Genomic DNA, 20,461 nt, shown 5'->3' with positions numbered 1-20,461 from the left:
ACTTTTCCTTTTCTTTGCCTTCCAAACTGCTAAAACATTGAAAAAGAGGTCAAGAACAAGGGCCAATGAGGTTATGAGGATCTCTTTGGCCCTAGTGCACAGTAGCAAAGCAACACGGTTCCAGTCTTAGCCCATAGCTCATTGGCATGTGGTTAGTTTATAGTTGCCTGCCATGCTACTTTGGACTAGAGAGAGGGAACCAAAAATGCTGACATCCTCATTCGCCTTTGTCACTCATAGCTGCAGTAAACAGCAGCACTTCTTGTATAAAACCTACCCTGACTGCAGAGGACTCCCCCAGCTCTCAGCTGCCCTGGCTGAGGGTGGCTTGAATTGGTGAAGTTTGGAGAACATTAGCCCTCGGACGGACACCACCACGCTGTATGAACCCACCACGTCTCATTACTTACACTGTCACTTCATAGACGTCTGCTTTTAAAGCCCATAAAAATAACATTCATTGAGAGTAAGTCAGTTGCTGCAGATGGGTTATTAGCTTTCAGAATCCCCACCCCATGATGGATGATTGCATGTTTAAGAAAGGGCTAATTATGACACTTTGGAAACTGCACTGAACAAAATCTATCAGAAGCTCCGAAGTGTATATATCTTGTCTTCATAATATCAATGTAGCTATGTCAGGTCTACCTTAATACTGTTTAGTCTGTACTAAAAATAGAAAAAGAGAAGTGAGCTGGACAACTAAAGATATAAACGAAAAATTAGCCAGATGTGGTGGCTCTCGCCTGTAGCCCCAGCTACTCGGGAGGCTGAGGCAGCAGGATTGCTTGAGCCCAGGAGTTTGACGTTGCTCTGAGCTAGGCTGACGCCATGGCACTCTAGCCCAGGCAACAGAGTGAGACTCTGTCTTAAAAAACACCAAAATACTTAATCAGTAATTTTCTCTTATAAGCTTTACAAGGGTGAGAAAGTTGCTTATCAGTGCCTTCCTCTTTTAAAAACCTGATGTACTTTTATAAAGAAGTTACTTGGGATTGCTAGGTAAACTACATGCCTATTCCTGGGAAGGAAATAAGAGACTCTTGCCTTTTGGGGATACAGAGAGCTTATACACAGTCTCACTATTCAACACTGCTTTTGACTTTCTAATGGCTATCAAAAAAATCCTAAAATTCTTTAAGACCTCTTTTTAAAGGGTAGTTTCTTATAAACCTAAAGACCATAACTATAATAAAATCACATGCAGTCGATAACATCCTTCCTCATCCGCCCCCAGTATTCTCGAGCTTTTTTGCTGGATTTTGAAACACCTTCGTGGATTTTGAAATGCATTCCTTGCGTAGTTCTCTGCATCACGGCTAGAAGAAGAGTTATGAAACGTAACTCTTCACTTCCCATTTAGTAGTTCTTTGTCATGTCGAACACTAGATGTACGTGTGTCTGGTGTATAAACACAGAATGCCTATAGATTTTACCAACAAATCATGGATCCAAATCTTTTCTCCAGAAGCAGGAAATAAGTTAATCAGAAGAAAAAAAAAAAAGTCACTGCTGGATATCGTGAAAGGAATCTTTTATGGGGGGCTGTGAGTATTGTTTTGCAATTGCCATTTCTATAATAGATCAGTTTAAAATATTTGGATTTTTTTGTATACAAAGTATAAAAGTAGATGAAGTCATTGGTACTTGTATCTTTGTTTATGATGAAAGGATAAATAATTTTTACCATTATCGAAAAATGATTGTGGATTTTGTTTAGAATGGTTTCATGTTTTGGTTTTAGCACGAAGGTGTGTGTTTTCTTATTTTCCTGGTCCAGGGACAATTACTTGAGGTGATGGCTTTTCTCTCTTGTGGGTTCATAGCAGAGCAGTGTTTCCTGAGCGTAGTGGAAGTGAGCTATGCTTTAAGTGCAGTCACTGTTGACCCTTTCTCACCTCAGTCTTTTTTTTTTTTTTTATTAAAACCTCCTATCTCCAATTGTAATTTGTCATCCTTCTATTTCTAAGAGGAGAGTCATGCTTTAGTCATTTTCTTAGAATTTATTTGTGTGCTTAATATTCTCTTGGTCGTCAGTTATTTGGAGATAAAATTCCCTCTTCTAAAACATTACAAGAAACATTGGTAATTAATAAGCTTAAGGATTTCTCAAAATAACCTATTATCTGATTTATGAGGATCTGAAATACAGTTGATTTAACTAGATCCTTCCATACTTGTAGCTCAAGTGATCTTGTAGTTTTTTATATTTACCAAAAGACCATTTTAGGTGAGATTGCATAATCAATATATGAAAGTTTGAGGCCTTATGTTTAATTGTAGATCAGAAAATTTGAGGAGGTTGTTTGTTTTTTTAATTTGACTTTAAGATCTCAGGAGATTTATTTTTTCTTTGCTCTGCCTCTGTCTTCCCCTTGCTAGTTTAGATAGTAATATAAGGTAATAACCTTAATTTTCCATACAAATGAGTAAAATTTTATCGAATATATGCTACACTTTGGGTCATTTCTCTTCATTTTTATTATAATTTAAAAACATATAGCCTGCTATCAAATCCCAGACATATGTGTATAATATTCAAAAGATATAAAAGTGGGATTTATTATAGAACCTATGTTTTATTCTTTAATGACAAGTAATAAATATATTTATTTGGAAGACTAAAAAGTAGACTCAGGCTGTGCATGGGGGGCTCACATCTATAATCCAGCTCTTAGGGAGGCTGAGGCAGGGGGAATCACTTGAGGCCAGGAGTTTGAGACTTGCCTGGGCAACATAATGAGACTCCGTCTGCACAAAAAATTCACCTGTGCATGGTGGTGTGTGCCTGTAGTCCTAGCTACTGGGGAGGCTTAGGCAGGAGAATCGCTTGAGCCCCAGGAGTTCAAGACTGCAATGAACTGTGATTGTATCTCCAAAAAACAACAAAAAAAGTAGACTAAGAATTAGGCTGAAAACCACAGTAGTCCTTGTTGTTATTGTTTTTTTTTTTTAATTTGTCATGTTTTCTTTCTTTTGCATTTCATCCATCTCAGCCTGTTATAGCTTTTCTTCAGAATGTGCCTACAATGCACATAAGCATTCTAAGGTTCAGTGCACATAAGCATTGTGCCTACAATGCACATAAGCTTTCTAAGTTTGTAACTGAACCAGTTGGACTCTTGTCCAGCAGTTTATATACTTCTTGGCATCTCTCCTGCCCCTTTGTTTAATCTTTCCAACTCATTTGATCCTGGCATTAGAGCTGACAGCTGCAGTTACATATGGAGTTCTTAGAGTAGCTAAATAATAAAATGTCATGACCTGGTTCTTCTATAGTTTTCACTGATGACTAAGTTTTCAACTCTCTTAACACTAAAGTGGGAATAATCAAGTTGTGTAATTTTCTTTGGAAGTTCACAATGTATAATTGGTGAATATTTTTACCTCTTACTGTCTTTCTATAGCAGAAATGCTATAGATTTATTTGGCAGGTCAGATGGAACATTATCTTTATTTTACAAGAAGAGAGTTTATTTTAAAAAAAAGTTGGATAATTGATTCTAAGTGATATATCTCCTAAATTGTACTCTCTTTATTGAGCATCTATTGGACATAGTTTTTTTGTATCATATGCACATTATTTCTAATCCTCGGAATTATTAGGTGACATGATCCTAATTTTCATATGGGGAAAACAAGCTCAATGAGATTGTATACCTATAATTCCATAGTTAATAATACACGATAAGTAGCAGAACTGGTATTGAAGTCAAAGATCATCTATTTCCAAAGTTTATGGTCTATCTATTGCACTCTGTGGCACTAATTTGTTTTTTATAAATGTGAATAGTATTTCATTTACATTTTACTGTTGATAGGCATTGGCTATTATGATGAAAGGTGCTGTGAACGTTATCATATTGTTGCGGCAATGTGTACAGCTAGCGTTACAGCTCTTATTCATTTGACCAGGGAAAGAACCGAGCGGCACACGAAGAGTCGGAGAACAGCCTTTATTCTTCCACAGCAGGCTCAGCACACCTAGTGTTACAGCTCTCTTCCCGTCTTCTGATCCTCTGACCCTTCTGCCCCTCTGCCTTGTTCTCCTCCTGCTTTTATACCCTTGGTAGGGCTCAAAAAGTGTCCAATCAACTATGAGCTTTAACATCCAATCAACTACAAGCTTTAACATCCAATCAAAAGCAGTGGGATTAAAAAATTACCCAATCAGAATCATGCAAGCAGCGTGGCCTGAAACAGGCAGCGGCATGTGGCCTGGGGGCATTCTGACACGTGGGGTCCCTGCGGCTCTCTGCCATGGTAGCTGGCCCCAGCAGCGTGCCCTCCAAGTGGCCACGTGCAGCGCTGGCCCACAGAGATGCGAAACTACAGGGAGGTGGCAAGCGGCCGTGTCCCGGTACCCGATATTTTCCTCATCAGTACATATGTTTTTTGGTGGAATTATTGAGGTATGCATATGTTCAGTTTTAGAAGATGTTCAAGTTTTCCATAGTGGTTCCAACATATGAATTTTCTATTTATTATATGCCCTTGCCATACTTTCTGTTGGTTTTTTTAAAAGGTTTTAGCCATGTGTTGTAATCATTTTGTGATTTTTGATTTACATTTCCCTGATGATTAATGATTTTTATATTCTATTGGCAATCCTCCTTTTTGAAGTGCCCAGTTAAGACTTTTGCTCATTTAAAACTTTTTTTCTTGACCTTTTGAGTTGTCTATGCATTCTGTATACTTGATCCTTTGTCAGAATTATTAATACAAGTCAAAAATTTTTTCTCCTCTAAAGCTTTTTTATACTTGGTGTCCTTTGAACAGTGATGACAAATTTGAGTCTTTTCCTATAAAGTCAGGTCTCTCTTGTATCCTGTTTAAAACACTGTTGCTTACCTGAAGGTCATAAAGATGTTTTTCCATAGCCTTCCCAGAAGCTTTATGGTTTTACCTTTTCACATTTAGGTCTGTGATCCACCTGGAATTGATTTCTATGAATGATGTCTGGTAGGAATCGAGATTCCTGTCCCATGTGATTTTTTTTTTTCTTCCGTCCCATGTGGATAACAGGTTGATTTAGCACCATTTATTGAAAGACTATCCTTTCCCCATTAAATTGCAGTGGCAACTTTGTGACCTCTATAGTTTTGACTGAGAATTCTGACATTTGACATTTCCAGAATTTAAGCCATCTCAAATTCTTCCTATGGATTTACTTAAATTGTCTCAGTCGTGGGCCATGTTTTCTAATTTATCTTATGTAGTATAGTGCTCTGAATAGATTGTATGAAAACGTTAGGGCATTTATCCATCATGAAGAGGTCTGTATTAATGGGATGGCAACAGCGGGTACATGTGATGCTGTAGAGAAGGACAAGGAAATGGTGTTACGTTGCTGGTGGGAGCAGTTTGCGTGTTTCTAGGTCAGATCTTCTTAGCTGCACTTTTCCCCCAAATTTCTTCCCACTGAAAATTACAGAAGTTTGGGTTGTAGTTCTTCACACTGGATCGAGATACCAGAGGAGTCACTGTTCAAAACAGAGTTCTTCAACTCATGTGCTCTGTGTGTGCTCTAGGCTGTCTGTTCAGTAAACCTACATATAGTTCACCATAGTGGGGACCTTTCACCCTCATTTATTTTATTTCACTTGCTCTGCTCAATAACCAATTTTATTTATTTATTTGTCTGTTTATGAGACAGGATCTCGCTGTGTTGCCTGGGGCTAGAGAGCAGTGGTTATCATCATACCTCACTGCAACCTCAAACACCTGGGCTGAAATGATGCATCCTGCCGCAGCCTCCAGAGTATCTGGGACTACAGGGGTGCACCACCATGCCTGACTAATGTTTTATTTTTTGTAGAGACAGGGTTCTCTCTATTAGTCTCGAACTCCTGGCCTGAAGCTATCCTCCCAAAGTGCTGGGATTATAGTCATGAGCCACTGCGCCTGGCCCAATTTGATATTTAAGGACTAAGATAAAGAATTCCATGAAATACTTTTTGTTCTGGCGATGATGGAGTAAGGGATGTTGGAATATCCTTCTACTGTTAAAAAAACCCCATTAATACTGGAAAAACATACACTTTTTTTTTTTTTTTTTTTTTTTTTTTGAGACAGAGTCTCACTTTGTTGCCCAGGCTAGAGTGAGTGCTGTGGTGTCAGCCTAGCTCACAGCAACCTCAAACTCCTGGGCTCAAGCAATCCTGCTGCCTCAGCCTCCCAAGGAGCTGGGACTACAGGCATGCGCCACCATGCCCAGCTAATTTTATATATATATATTAGTTGGCCGATTAATTTCTTTCTATTTATAGTAGAGACGGGGTCTCGCTCTTGCTGAGGCTGGTTTGGAACTCCTGACTTCGAGCAATCCACCCGCCTCGGCCTCCCAGAGTGCTAGGATTACAGGCGTGAGCCACCACGCCCGGCCAACATATACGTTTCATATGCATATTTTACATAGAAAAAGTTATAAAATCAAGGAGTTAAGCTTCTACCTTAAGGATTCAGAGAAAGCAAATTAAACTTATACATGTAAAAGTAAAAATATACAATAGAAAACAGGTGATAGAGAAAAGAAAAAGGTTTTTCTTTGAAAAGTTTAATAAATTGATCAATCCCTTTCGAGACTTATCTGGGAGTAGAGAAAACAATTCTAATATCAGGATTCTATAAACAGGATAAGTGATTGTTATGAATGACTCTATGCCAGTAAATTCTACAGCTTAGATGAAATAGATAAATTCCTTTGAAAGACATACTTAGCAAAACAATATAGAAGAAGAGAGAAAAAATTCAAATAGCCCTATATCTACTAAAGAAATTGAATTTGCAGTTTAAAATCTTCCAGCAAATAATGCCATGATGGCCCAGGACCCACACTTTGAGGACCACCGTCATAAGCTGTGAGGTTCACGAGGGCAAGATCTAACTTTCAGGCCTCTTTCGATTATCTGTATATGGCATAATATTGTTGGTAAATGTTTGTCAAAGGTAATTGATTGAATGACATGTTTCCAAGTGGAGAAGGTCCTTTCCCTTGAAAAACCTAACTTTTTAAACCTATTTTCTTTGGTAAGGAACTTTTGACCTTCTCTCTAATTCATTTCAGAAAATGTATATACCTACTGATATGAGCAAGCTGTTTTCCTTGTGTTTGTGAAACTGCACATGAGTAGGAATGCATCAGGGTTTGCTTGGTGAACATGTAAAACATGTTGGGTATACCTGTGGGCTATGTTGTTCCAAGGCATGCTACTTGAACCTAAAACCACAAATCCTGTAGTCTTATATAAGTTACACTAAAAGGAACATTGATCCTCTTTCTAGCAGTAGCAATTTGTTATTTTGGCCCTGGGGCAGGGGAAGAGGGGGGATGAATTGTGTGTGGGTGTAACTGTGCCTGCCTTTTCCCTGGTATTATAGTTCTTTTGAATATTGTGCCATCCATTTAAAGAAAAGAGCCAAATTATAGTGTCCCAATTGCTTGTTAAAATTCATGAGTTTCATCCAGTATGAATCACTTTTCAGCTGATGGTTGAAAATCCTCTAGTGAATAGCATTTAGGAGACTATTAGACGCCTTCTTAAAAAGTCAGATAGTGACTCTGAACAGTGAATTAGCTTAACCTGCAGGAGGGAACTGTATATCAGCTGGGGGAGGTCTCCTTTGAATCAGGTGGCAAGTATTCTTGGGCACAGAGTTTGTTTATTTAACGAAACTTGAATGTATTGACATTTATTGGGCTGTTAATAGAAATTATGCTCCTGAGCAATGCCAACCTCTATAAAATAAAAGTTAATTAAGTGGCTTAATTATACATCAAAGTCTCCTTTTAAACGCCAAGTACCTGACATGACTGAGAAAAAAATGAAACAGACTCTTCTGTCGCAATAATTTCATAAAATTTGTTACAGAGCACAATGTTCAGAACAATCCCAATCCTGATATATGTCACACAATAACTTATAGAAATGCATTGAAAGACTGATTATGATGTCTACATAGTGATTTTATAGTTGATTTTAATTTTATTTTTGTAATTTCCACATTTGTAAATACATGTTACTTTTTTAGTCATTAGGGTATTTTTCTTGCTTAATGGAAATATTTGCAAGAATTAAGAGACTGGAGATTTTCCTGGAGTCATCATAAAAATTTAGTTGCATCTCATATTTTAAGTATACTTACAAATATATTTAACAGAGTGTATATTTGAAATTGCTATAATTTTTAGTAAAAAATTTAGGCAGAATGTATAATATACTGTTTTGTAAAACCAATATTTGTGATATATACATGTGTGTAGGTATATGAATGTATATACAGAGATACTTGGTAGGAAAATACCTACCACTTGGTAGGAGATACTAATAGGGTTACTGCTAGGTAATGGGTGTAAGCTTCATTGGTTATATATTTGCTTATTTTTCTTAGGCTTTTTTTGGTAACAGACATAAATTCCTACTTCATAAAAGTTTTTATTTTATTTTATTTTACTTTACTTTATTTTATTTTATTTTTATACAGACTCTCACTCTGTTGCCCGGGGCTAGAGTGCCGTGGCATCAGCCTAGCTTACAGCAACCTCAAACTCCTGGGCTCAAGCAATCCTCCTGCCTCAGCCTCCCGAGTAGCTGGGACTACAGGCATGCGCCACCATGCCTGGCTAATGTTTTCTATATATTTTTAGTTGGCCAATTAATTTCTTTCTATTTTTAGTAGAGACGGGGTCTCGCTCTTGCTTAGGCTGGTCTTGAACTCCTGACCTCGAGCGATCCACCCTACTTGGCCTCTCAGAATCTGGTCACCCACTTCCGCCCCTTGGAGCTCAGATGTATCAGTGACCCGGCTCTATGGTCACTTCCTGGTCAAGCAGTTGTGGTGTAGCTCAAGCATGGTCTTCATTCGTTCCCTGCCATTTTTAACCTATGCTTTCAACAAAGATTTAATGAGCACCTACTATGTGCCAGACCCTGGAGATTTCTTGGTAAACAAGACAAAGCCCCTGTCCACATGGATTTTACCGTCTAGGGTAAGAGCCAGAAAGTAAAGTGAGTAAAAAAGAAACATTCAGTGTAATATTGGGCAGTGATCATAGATAAAAAGCGACAAGAGGTAGGAATAGTGCTCCTATTTCAGTGGAAGGAAACACCCATCCGGGGAAGTGGCATCCAACAGACTTGCACGAAGTGTGTTGTGGAACTGAGGAAGATGTGGGTGGAAATGTTTTAGGCAGAGGGAACTGCAAATGTAAAGGCTTTGAAGTCAGAATGAGCTTTGGCAGTCAGAATTTGGCAGGAAGGTTCTTAAATACCTACACAACTGTTCAGTAGACTCGTTTATAAAGGACAGTGAGGTCTTTTACCCATCTCCAGCCATATAATAAATATTATTTAGATGGTTTTCTGTTTGACAGAGATAAAAAGCTTCTATTCAGTCATTGGTTTTCCATGTTTCCAATGAATTGCTACATAGTAGCCAAACACATTTACTTGTGATATAAAAACACAAATTTTCTTTTTTTTGAGACAGAGTCTCACCCTGTTGTCCGGGCTAGAGTGCCATGATGTCAGCGTAGCTCACAGCAACCTCAAACTCCTGGACTCAAGCGATCCTCGTGCCTCAGCCTCCTGAGTAGCTGGGACTACAGGCATGTGCCTTCATGCCTGCCTAATTTTTTATATATATACGTTTAGTTGTCCAGCTAATTTCTTTCTATTTTTTTTAGTAGAGACAGGGCCTTGCTCTTGCTCGAACTCCTGAGCTCAAACAATCTACCGATCTACCCACCTCAGATTCCCAGAGTGCTAGGATTACAGGTGTGAGCCACCATGCCTGGCCAAACCTAAAGTTTTTGAACATTTATTCAGCAAACATTTATTGATCTTACCTGATTGAATGTGATGGAAGAGAGAGGTGGAGAATGTTGCTGATGAGAGAAGAGAAACGGAGTTGTCAGAGTCCTGGAGAACTGGGAGAATTGGCTATGAGGGGCCAAGGTTAAAAGAAGGTCAAGAAGGAGAGTGTGGTTGTCACCCAGAGCCGTCCTAGGTTACAGAAACTGAACACAGCTTGTGTGTTGGGCAGCTGAGACGTCACTGCTGGCCTTGGTGGGAACAGTGTCAGTTGAGTGTTGGCTCACACAAAGGTGGGCTGAGGAGTGACTCAGAGGTGAGAAAGTGACGAGACTTCCCAACCCTTTGAGAGGCATAAACGAGAAAGAAAGGAATGAGATTAGACAGCTTGACAGTAAAATGAATGGAGCCAAGGGTTCTTTTGTTTTTGTTTTTTGAAAGCAGCTTCTGTGCTTTTATTTTCATCATAAGAAGTCATTTTTTTGCCATTCTTGTTTGCCACAGAGTAAACAGTTGCCCCCCCCCCCTTTTAAACCTGTTTAAAACTTCTTACAGCTGTCAAGTTTTCTAGGTGGTCAAAGTGAGATCACCTGCATGATCTCATCAATCTTCCTGAGAGAAAGTTACCAAGCATTTTGCCTGTTTATTAGATGAAGGCCTCAACGCTCAGAGATTGTGTCTGGGAAGTTACCCTTCTAACAAGCTGTGGGGCAAAAATTTCTAACCGTATACTCTGTGCAGGCCAGAGTTCATGAATCTGTATTCACAGCATTAACTGACTATGGTTTGCCCTGTGCTCAACTGTTGATGCTCCGGTTATCTTAGAAAAACCCAGGGCATTTCGGAGGTATCATTTGCAGTGGTGATTACGCTTTTCAGAAACATCTCTGCACCCCCAGCATCTCCCCTGCACACACACTCTTGTCAGCCTTCCTTGCATATCATTGCTGCACGCACGGGTGCACACACACGCTCCACCCTCCCCACACACCCCCTTGCTGCGCAACCACTTCAAATTCAGCACCTTCACATGTTCGTAGTTAACTAGCTGCACCTCAGTCCTAGTCTCAAGGGACCTTTGCCCACAAAGCTCAGCTACCCTCTCTTCTCCATACTTTCCTCTTTCTGGGGTTTGGAGTTGGGGTCGAAAGGTAAAGGTAGGATAGAGAGAATTGCTTTTATAACATCAGGTGAGAAACCATAAATTAATCCCTGGGTATCAACAGTAAGGGGTCAGCTGATCATTAAATTGTTGCTGAATTTGCTTTCCCTCTTCACAAATGAAACCCTGTAGAACTTCAGCTGAGCAGTTTTTGTGTAAATTTGATCTAAAGCTATAGCAGTTTGCATGCGTCAGTCCTTTAGGATATGTTTTGAGCTGTAGGGATTAACTGTTCAGCATCAGCTTTTATGAGTACAAAACTGGAATTTTTTTTTTTTTTTTTTTTTTTTTGAGGCAGTCTCACTTTGTTGCCCAGGCTAGAGTGAGTGCCATGGCATCAACTTAGCTCACAGCAACCTCAAACTCCTGGGCTCAAGCAATACTACTGCCTCAGCCTCCCAAATAGCTGGGACTACAGGCATGCGCCACCATGCCCGGCTACTTTTTTCTACATATACTAGTTGGCCAATTAATTTCTTTCTATTTATAGTAGAGATGAGGTCTCCCTCTTGCTCAGGCTGGTTTCGAACTCCTGACCTCGAGCAATCCGCCTGCCTCGGCCTCCCAGAGCACTAGGATTACAGGTGTGAGCCACCACGCCCGGCCTGTCTATCGAGTTTAGAATGGAGCTTTACATATTGTAGAAGCCCAACAAGAACATTCTTTATTCTTAGCCCTTTTTCTATTTGTAATACCTTCTTGTAAATATTGTGGATATATTTATTAATGTAACTAATACATGAACTTATGTTATACACGTGTCCTCTTGGTAGTCTTCACTTTGATATATTCCACACTTTCTTTTAGACAAAATTAAGATGTCTGTACTCTTTGAGTGAATTCCTTCTTGAAAAAATAACGGTAAGAATGAAGAGCGTGGAAGGCAACAGACTAGGACCCAGATGCTTGTATAATTTCCTCCCACTTCTGCTTTAGAATTAATGTTAAGTGTTTGAAAGGAGAGGGAATATTAATCTAATGAAGACAGTAACATATAATCTAACGCTATGAAGAATTGAGTCCCATTATTTGACTAAGACACATTATCATGCCAATTTTAATTAAAAATATCCCTGGGGCATTGGTACACTGGGTTAGATAAGACGCCTGGTGTAGGTTTATCCTCCCCAGTGCTTGGTTTTTGCATTGTACCTGGGCAGGTCCTGGAATAGCAAGTATTTCCAAAATGCTAACCCCATCAGAGGAATGATGGGAGATTTTTTGTTTTAAATGCTTCCATCAGGCTGGGTGAGGTGGCTCACACCTGTAATCCTAGCACTCTGGGAGGCCGAGGTAGGCAGATTACTCGAGGTCAGGAGTTCAAAACCAGCCTGAGCGAGACCCCATCTCTACTATAAATAGAAAGAAATTAGTTGGCCAACTAATATATATAGAAAAAATTGGCCGGGCATGGTGGTGCATGCCTGTAGTCCCAGCTACTCGGGAGGCTGAGGCAGGAGGATTGCTTGAGCCCAGGAGTTTGAGGTTGCTGTGAGCTCGGCTGACGCCATGGCACTCACTCTAGCCTGGGCAACAAAGTGAGACTCTGTCTCAAAATAAATAAATAAATGAATCAATGAATGAATGAATAAATAAATACTTCCATGAAGTCAGTCTAGACTCTTCATCTTAACCCCTTGCAAACTAAGTGGAGAAGTTCCATTTATTTCAGTGTTTACTTTTGCTTATAAGATACTCCACACTCTGCGAATGTCTGCTCTAAATCATCTTTATAAAACTAATCACAAAAGAAAAAATCATCAAATGAAAATGAAAAAATTTCATAAGCTATTAACCAAAAATACAAAATTCTGAGTAACACACTGAAAACAGCTAAGGAAATGTCTGATCTTTATAGACATTGCATTTTGTGTTTTTAGTGTGTGTGACTAGTTAGCTCTCTTATGTTCGATCCACAATTATGGTAGGTGATGTGAGCCTTTTTCATAGTCACAGACTACAACCTAACAATAGTTAGTCACTTCATCATATAAAACATTTGTCAAGAAGGAGTTTCAGGCCGGACCCGGTGGCTCACACCTGTAATGCTAGCACTCTGGGAGGCTGAGGCGGGTGGATCATTTGAGCTCAGAGGTTCGAGACCAGCCTGAGCAAGAGCGAGTCCCTGTCTCTACTATAAATAGAAAGAAATTAATTCGCCAACTAAAAACATATAGAAAAAATTAGCTGGGCATGGTGGCGCATGCCTGTAGTCCCAGCTACTTGAGAGGCTGAGGCAGGAGCATCGCTTGAGCCCAGGATTTTGAGGTTGCTGTGAGCTAGGCTGATGCCATGGCACTCATTTTAGCCTGGGCAACAAAGTGAGACTCTTGTCTCAATAAAAAGGGAAGGAGTTTTAGCAAGAATGGAAAGAGACCATGGAAAGACCAGTAGAAACAGAAGCAGAGCTAGCAGCGTTGTTACTCAAAGTGTACCCTACGCCAGGCATCTTTGTGCAGGGTCGATTGCCATTCCACCTGGTACATGAGCAAACCCACCTTAAAGTCTTTTGGTCACACCACACATTAGGGTTGTACCCAGTTATATGTCACTTTCTCCTGGAAAATAAAAATATTCTTGTCTTTGCTATTCCAGCCCTTGTTTTATTTTCTTCTCAACTCAGTAAGAATGAGAAAGGCCTCTCTTTCCTCTAACACGTATGATTTTAGAGCCGAAGAGAACGCTGGAGATGTTCTTAACCCAGCCCCCTCGTTTTGTGACTGAAGAACAAAGGACCAGAGAGGGCAAATGGCTTGCCTGTGTCATACAGGTGGCTAAGCCGAGACTAAATCCAGGTTTCTGAATTTTTATTATAATTAAGGAGTCACCATTTGACTTTGCAAAGGCTAAGGGCTTAAAAACATTACTCCCTAAATATGTGCCTAGGTACTCTGGGCCATCACTGCTAATCACCAAAGTACTGTCTGAAATTTTAAAATTTCAAAGGAAACACAGCGACATCTATCTAACACTGTGCAAACTATTATCTCTAGGTAATTCCCAGTTTTAATATTGGATTGTACTATATTTCTTTCAATGATGATATAATTTTGCAAAGTTGGGGGTTTGGTGGGTACTGCGATAACAAGTTGGTGAAAATCGGTGTGGAATGAGGTTGGTGATGTCCCCTATCCCGTGGAATGAGAGTTTGCACAGGCACCCACATCCCATTACTAAGTAGTGGCAGTGACTTAAGGATGGAATAAAAATATTGATTTTTCTTGCAATTATTATGTATTATATTTCCAAATGGTGCTAAGGTCCCAGGTCAAAGGTAATTATTTAGGTGGTTTGTACCTAACTACTGAATAGATAGAATTTTCAGGAATTTCTCTTGGCCTGGGGCACTGTGTAAGTTACTGAGATGCTCTGTGATTTGAAAAGTTTGGGTGAAACCTGTTAGCAAGGTAAAGAGAACTGAGGAGTGTGGGTGAATGAAACTGGACATCTTCAGGAGTAAAGGGAGGTGGAGCGGCACTCCCAAGATTATTCGATCACTGCTTTGTTGGCATGGTGGCTGGGACAGCAGATATCCTAGGCAAGGTTGCTGCCTGCCTAATATTTGAAGAAAATAAGTTATCAAGCTCCTCTGATCCCAGCACCTTTTTATCTTGAGAACCTTTATGGGGATTGTTGGCTCTTTGTCACATGCCCTACCGCCTACATTTCGGGCCCTATGATTAGATTCTGGGCAGTGTGGTTTAAGGAGGTTCTATCGGGAAGGCAATGTCAGAACACCCAGAGCAGAACTAGGAGCTGGAGAGGACACTACTACTTCTTACTTGCCTTTCTTAGATATGCTCTTCCCCCCCCCCCAAGTAATTCCCATGGAATCAATTTTTTTTAGAAACTGTGAGCCAAGTTCTTTTTTAGTTTTTTTATTGTCTTGCTAGTTAGTAGATCCACCCAAGAACATAGTGGAGTGAACATTGAAAAATATGTGCAGAAGGAATAAATATTATTTCTAGAAAATTATAATTTGACATTAAACATTTTAGAAAACAGAAAAAGAATATAGCACCAATATTTCTTCATCATAGCTACTCTGAAGCCCAGGTAAGCCCAGGCTTTTGTTCCAAAGAATCTGTTCTCTTTTATCTCATTGCAAATGTGTTGTATTTGTTCATAGTTTCCCCTCCCCGCTTCTAGAAGGTGATGTAGCATAGTGACTTAGACCTAAGCTTTGGTTTCAGACAAATGAGGTTCTAGTTTCAGTGTTGAGAATCTAGGGCAAAAAGCTTAAATTCTGAGCCTTGTTTTACACACTTATACAATGAGGATAATACCTACTTCTTGGTCTCTGTGAGGTTTAAATGAAATATTTGTAATGTGCTTATTATAGTGTCTAGCACATACTAGGGACTCAGCGAACAGTACCTATTACTGGTAGACCATAAACTTTCCCCCTTTGCCACACAATCTTGGTGACCATATTTTTTTTTTGTTTTTTTGGGACAGAGTCTCACTCTGTTGCCCAGGCTAGAGTGCCATGGCGCCAGCCTAGCTCACAGCAAACCTCAAACTCCTGGGCTCAAGCGATCCTCCTGCCTCAGCCTCCTGAGTAGCTGGGACTACAGGCATATGCCACCATGCCCAGCTAATTTTTTCTATTTTTGGTAGAGATGGGTCTTGCTCTTGTTCAGGCTGGTCTTGAATTCCTGAGCTCAAATGATCTGCCCACCTCAGCCTCCTGGAATGTAGGATTACAGGCGTGATTACACCGTGCCTGGCCTTGGTGACCATATTTTAATAACTGCATAGTAGTTTATTAAATTGTATATGTTATTATTTGCATAACCATTCATCTAATTCTGGGTTCTTAGGTACCTATAAATTTGGACTGGAGTAAAAAATTAGGTAGCACATACTTTAATTAATTCAGCAGATTGTTTTTTTAATTCAGATTTTTAAAGTTCTCACTATATACAGGGACCTTGGCTTAGCATTGAGAACAGAGTTCAGAGTAGCACCGTTCCTGGCCTCGAGGGGTTCATAGTCTGAAGAGGAGATGTGTACAGACAGCTTTGGCCTATAAAACATTGTTACTGTCCAAGTTATTGAGAAAGCACAGGGAAGAGGACAAAATGTCATAGTCTGGAGAGCTCAGAGAAGTCAAGAAAGGGTTGTAGGAGATGAGTTATGTGAGTTATGTGGGTAAGGGCAGGTTATTAAGGGCTCTTTACACCATCATACATTTGGGGGACTTTTATTCTCGGTGCAATGGGAAAGCCAGTTTAAAAAGGAGAATTGGCATTATCTGCTTGGTTTTATAGCCTGTAGGTTGCAGGGTGGAGGCAGGGATTCTAATTGGGAAGTTAAGGTATCCAGTTGAGAGAGATGTGGCCTAGACCAAGTGGGAGTGGTGAAGGCATGAGAAGTGGCCAGATTTTAAGAAATAGTCCATGACAGATTGGATGTAAAGTGTCAGGAGTCCAGGATGGGCTCCTGGGTGTTTAGCCTGAGTGATGGGAAGGATGCAAAAACAATGAAGGATACTTGGAGGACCAGGTTTGAAGAGAAAATAAAGAGCTGGGTTTTGGAACATTATATTTCAGGTGCTTATTGAACATGTAGGAAGAGGGGCCAGGTGCGGTGGCTCACGACTGTGATCCTAGCACTCTGGTAGGTTGAGGCAGGAGGATACCTTGAGCCCAGGAGTTTGAGGTTGCTGTGAGCCAGGCTGACGCCATTGGCACTCTGGCCTGGGTAACAGAATGAGACTCTATCTCGAAAAAAAAAAAAAAAAGACAAAAAAACCAACATGTAGGAAGAGGATATTTGATAGGTGGTCAGACATAGGAGCCTAGAATTCATCAGGAAGAGGTTTGTCATGCATTCAGGAGGTGTTAGTGTATTTGTCAATTTTATAACATGTTTTTAAAACTAGGTACAGTTATTTCACCTGTTATTACTACTATTCCTCTCATATAATTTTTTTTGTTTTATCATGTATTTTTTCCAAACAAACATTAGAATCACTTTGTTAAATATATTTATTTATTTATTTTGTGAGACAAGAGTCTTACTCTGTTGCCTGGGCTAGGGTGCCATAGCATCAGCCTAGCTCACAGCAACCTCAAGCTCCTGGGATCAAGTGATCCTTCTTCCTCAGCCTCCCAAGTAGTTGGGACTACAGGCATGCGCCACCATGCTCAGCTAATTTTTTCTATATATTTTGAGTTGGCCAATTAATTTCCTTCTATTTTTAGTAGAGATGGGGTCTCGCTCTTGCTCAGGCTGGTCTTGAACTCCTGATTTTGAGCCATCCTCCCACTTCAGCCTCCTAGAGTGCTAGGTTTACAGGCGTGAGCCACTGCACCTGGCCTAAATTTATTTTTAAAGTATGTTAGAACTTTTACTAGATAGCTGTTTGGTAAATTCAGAAGGCTTGACAATCCTCAAAATGCAAGTTTTCATCCTTCAACACATCATGTGTCTCTGTTCAGTTTTTCTTTGTTTCTCCTAGTAAGGTTTCATTCTTTTTTCCCTAAATAGTTGACACGTATTCTTTTTTTTTTTTTGTAGAGACAGGATCTCGCTCTTGCTCAGGCTGGTCTTTCTTTTTCCTTGAGACAGAGTCTCGTTTTGTTGCCCAGGCTAGAGTGAGTGCTGTGGCATCAGCCTAGCTCACAGCAACCTCAAACTCCTGGGCTCAAGCAATCTTGCTGCCTCAGCCTCCCGAGGTAGCTGGGACTACAGGCATGTGCCACCATGCCCGGCTAATTTTTTTGTATATATATTAGTTGGCCAATTAATTTCTTTCTATTTATAGTAGAGATGCGGTCTCGCTCTTGCTCAGACTGGTTTCGAACTCCTGACCTCAAGCAATCTGCCCACCGCGGCTTCCCAGAGTGCTAGGATTACAGGCGTGAGCCACCACGCCCAGCCTGACACGTATTCTTGATATTATTCTTCTCAGGTGTTCTATACTTTTTGTTGCCACTGTTATTAGTAAATCCAGTCTTGTTGATATTCTGATAGTTTTTGCTCTATATAAAGAAATTATATTGAAATATTTGGTTATTTCACTAAATTTCGGGGATTATAAATAATATCCTATGTGATTTCTTTGATTCCCCCCCCCCTTTTTTGTGGTAGGCATAGAATCATATCATTTATAAGGATTTTAATTTTTTTCCTTCCAGTATATATGTCCCATTTCTGCTTCACGGCAAGAAAAGAACGCTGAAATTTAAGATAGGGGGTGACCATAGAGTGAGGAGGCAATTAATACCTAAAAGTCTAGTCACAGTATGCAGTTTTTGTTTTGCCTTCTTTTAGAGCTTATCTTATTATTTTATTTTCCTTGCCTTATAAAAGTTTTATTTTTGGTGTACATTTTGAGTGCCTATAGTTTATAGGTTTTAGATTTGTGGATTACCTCTAATAGTTGGTTTTCATGTAGTATATTTGGTTTTCAGCCATTTTGATCTTCCAAAGACTTGTCTCTGATTCCTGCATGAGCACCAGAGGGTGGAGGAGCTATTTGCCTGCTGAATTAGCATTTAACCTTCATGGATGTTGAAACAAATTAAACCCAGTAGACAGTATAAAATCAAGAGATTTCAAGTCTATAATTGGCGTAAGACTCTGGATGAAAATTTTATATTCAGTACCCCATCCTGTCCCCCACCCAATTCAATAAACACAGCAAAAAAATGAATTTAAGTTTTTTCCCAGAAATTATTAATCTATAAAACGATTGATTTTGAAAACTTGATTTTATTTTCAAAGTAAGATATTTTTGTAAGTGGAATATTATATTTGTTTTAAAATATCCTTACACATATCAAAGCATTTTTCAGTTCTAATGTAGATTCCAAAAGCCTAGTTTTCTACCATGCTTTGAGTTTTTAAGTTAACTTTCAAGTTTTATTTTCTGTTTGTCAAGTTAAGCCTCCAGTGACCTTTCTGCCTGAATGAGCAGAGTACGAGATCTGAAATGTCTGGGACTCTGTACCACCCAGGATAAATTGGCCGGAAAGCTTTTAGTTGGGCTGCGTTGCCTTGTTGAAATAGCCAAACACCTGCTAGGCAAGCCCTGCGCATGTGAGTGGCTATATATGTTCCTTCCTTTAGGATTTGCAAAGCTGGAGCACAAAGACCGCGATTGTTACCCAATAAGCAGTAGTCACACACTTCTACCAATCGCCTTAGGAGGGCTGGTTACCATGGAATCCACCATCTGTTCACTCCCCGCCGGAATGTGATTATCCTTGCTGGGCTGGGAACTGGGGAAAGAGGGGAGCCTGTGCCGGGTGAGATTATCTGCAATGGACTGGGTTAATGGGAGGCTGGAATTGGCTCGCTGGAGGAACAAATGAAGGGAGTTTTGCTTCAGCCGTTTGTGACTTCTAGCCAAGAGGAAGAAATCCAGCTTTTATAAGGTAAGTAACTCCGGTAACGTGTATCCAGTCTGTAGTACGTTTGTGTGGGGTATTATCTCCATGTGGTCTAGGGAAAGAGAGCTCTAAGCTTTCCTGGAAGAAACCTCCTGCATCTCACAGTTCTCTTGTATTGATTTTATGCCTCTCAATAATGCCTGTACAATTACATGTTGATGGTGGAAGATGAAAAAATTATTTAATCTTTTACAATTTTCTCTGCCTATGAAATTGTTTTATGATCCCTGAAAGTGGCAGGAAGACAGTCATTTTTAATGGTTTCTCAGGATGAATGACACTGGGATTCTTTCTGAAATACGCCCATAGCCACAACGTGTTCGATGCCTGTTCTCATTATTTGAGAAATGTCTCGGGTCAGGGACGTTTGTAGGTTATGATTTAATTAGTGGTTATTCCAGCCCTCGTGACTGGACCTGCCATTACTAGTTCATGTTTCGAAATGCAATTGTGTATGCAGGTTTATTTTGCAATGCTTCGGCACAAGTTTCAAGGGCCTGTGCATGTGGAAACAATGTGGCAGTGCTTTGACGGCAGGCGTGCAGGCACAGTGGTAAAAGGCAGGGGCAAAACTAGGAAGCTCAGCTTCTGTTTCAAGGGCTTCCTTTGTTTTGCTTTTTCAACAGCCCCTTAAAATGTGGGTTGCATATTGTGAGCAGTAGAAGGAGATTTGGGTTCTAACAAACGGGTGACTGACATTTTTCTGTGTGGCTAAGAGGTTGGTAGCTCAAACAAGGGACTTCTATATCCTTTGTAAAGCAGCATTGTACCCCCTTCCCCAAAACTGTGCCCTAAAACATAAAAGTGAAAAAACAAAAAGAGTGCTGTCTATACTCTGGACACTTCTTTTGTGTAAGTTTTTCTGTCATTTAAGCCCTAGTGCCAGGACTCTGTGAGTCTAACTGGGTCTGCCATTTTTATTGGATATAGGAAGGGTTGCAAAGAAAGGTTTTGCTCATGCAGTTTTAGTGCTAATTGTGCTGTTCTCTGTCGTCTCGGACATCCGTGTCAGTGGGTCAGCGGCTGCCCAGAGAGCTAGAAAAGGTTATTGCTAATAGCCCCTCCTTGTCTCATTTTCTTTTTTT

The 20,461-nt window shown here is 40.0% G+C and overlaps 1 protein-coding gene across 3 annotated transcripts in view; it reads left to right on the top strand.

The window, feature by feature from the left end:
• FGD4 (FYVE, RhoGEF and PH domain containing 4) overlaps positions 1-20,461 on the top strand; it is a 224,276-nt gene that overhangs the window by 74,740 nt on the left and 129,075 nt on the right. The window contains exon 1 of one of the 3 annotated variants that reach the window (XM_076007492.1): positions 904-1,547. The exons of 1 other annotated variant lie outside the window; for it this stretch is intronic. In XM_076007492.1, coding sequence (XP_075863607.1) covers positions 1,538-1,547 — 10 coding nt within the window. In that variant the 5' untranslated portion in view covers positions 904-1,537. Of the gene's footprint in view, positions 1-903; positions 1,548-17,679; positions 19,362-20,461 lie in introns of those variants that run through there. One more of the 3 variants, XM_076007493.1, reaches the window with a different exon arrangement.

This window comes from Microcebus murinus, chromosome 10 (assembly GCF_040939455.1).
Source record: "Microcebus murinus isolate Inina chromosome 10, M.murinus_Inina_mat1.0, whole genome shotgun sequence".
Taxonomy (NCBI): Eukaryota; Metazoa; Chordata; class Mammalia; order Primates; family Cheirogaleidae; genus Microcebus; species Microcebus murinus.
The sequence above is the reverse complement of the archived record's forward strand: the minus strand, read 5'-3'. Positions and strand labels throughout refer to the sequence as shown.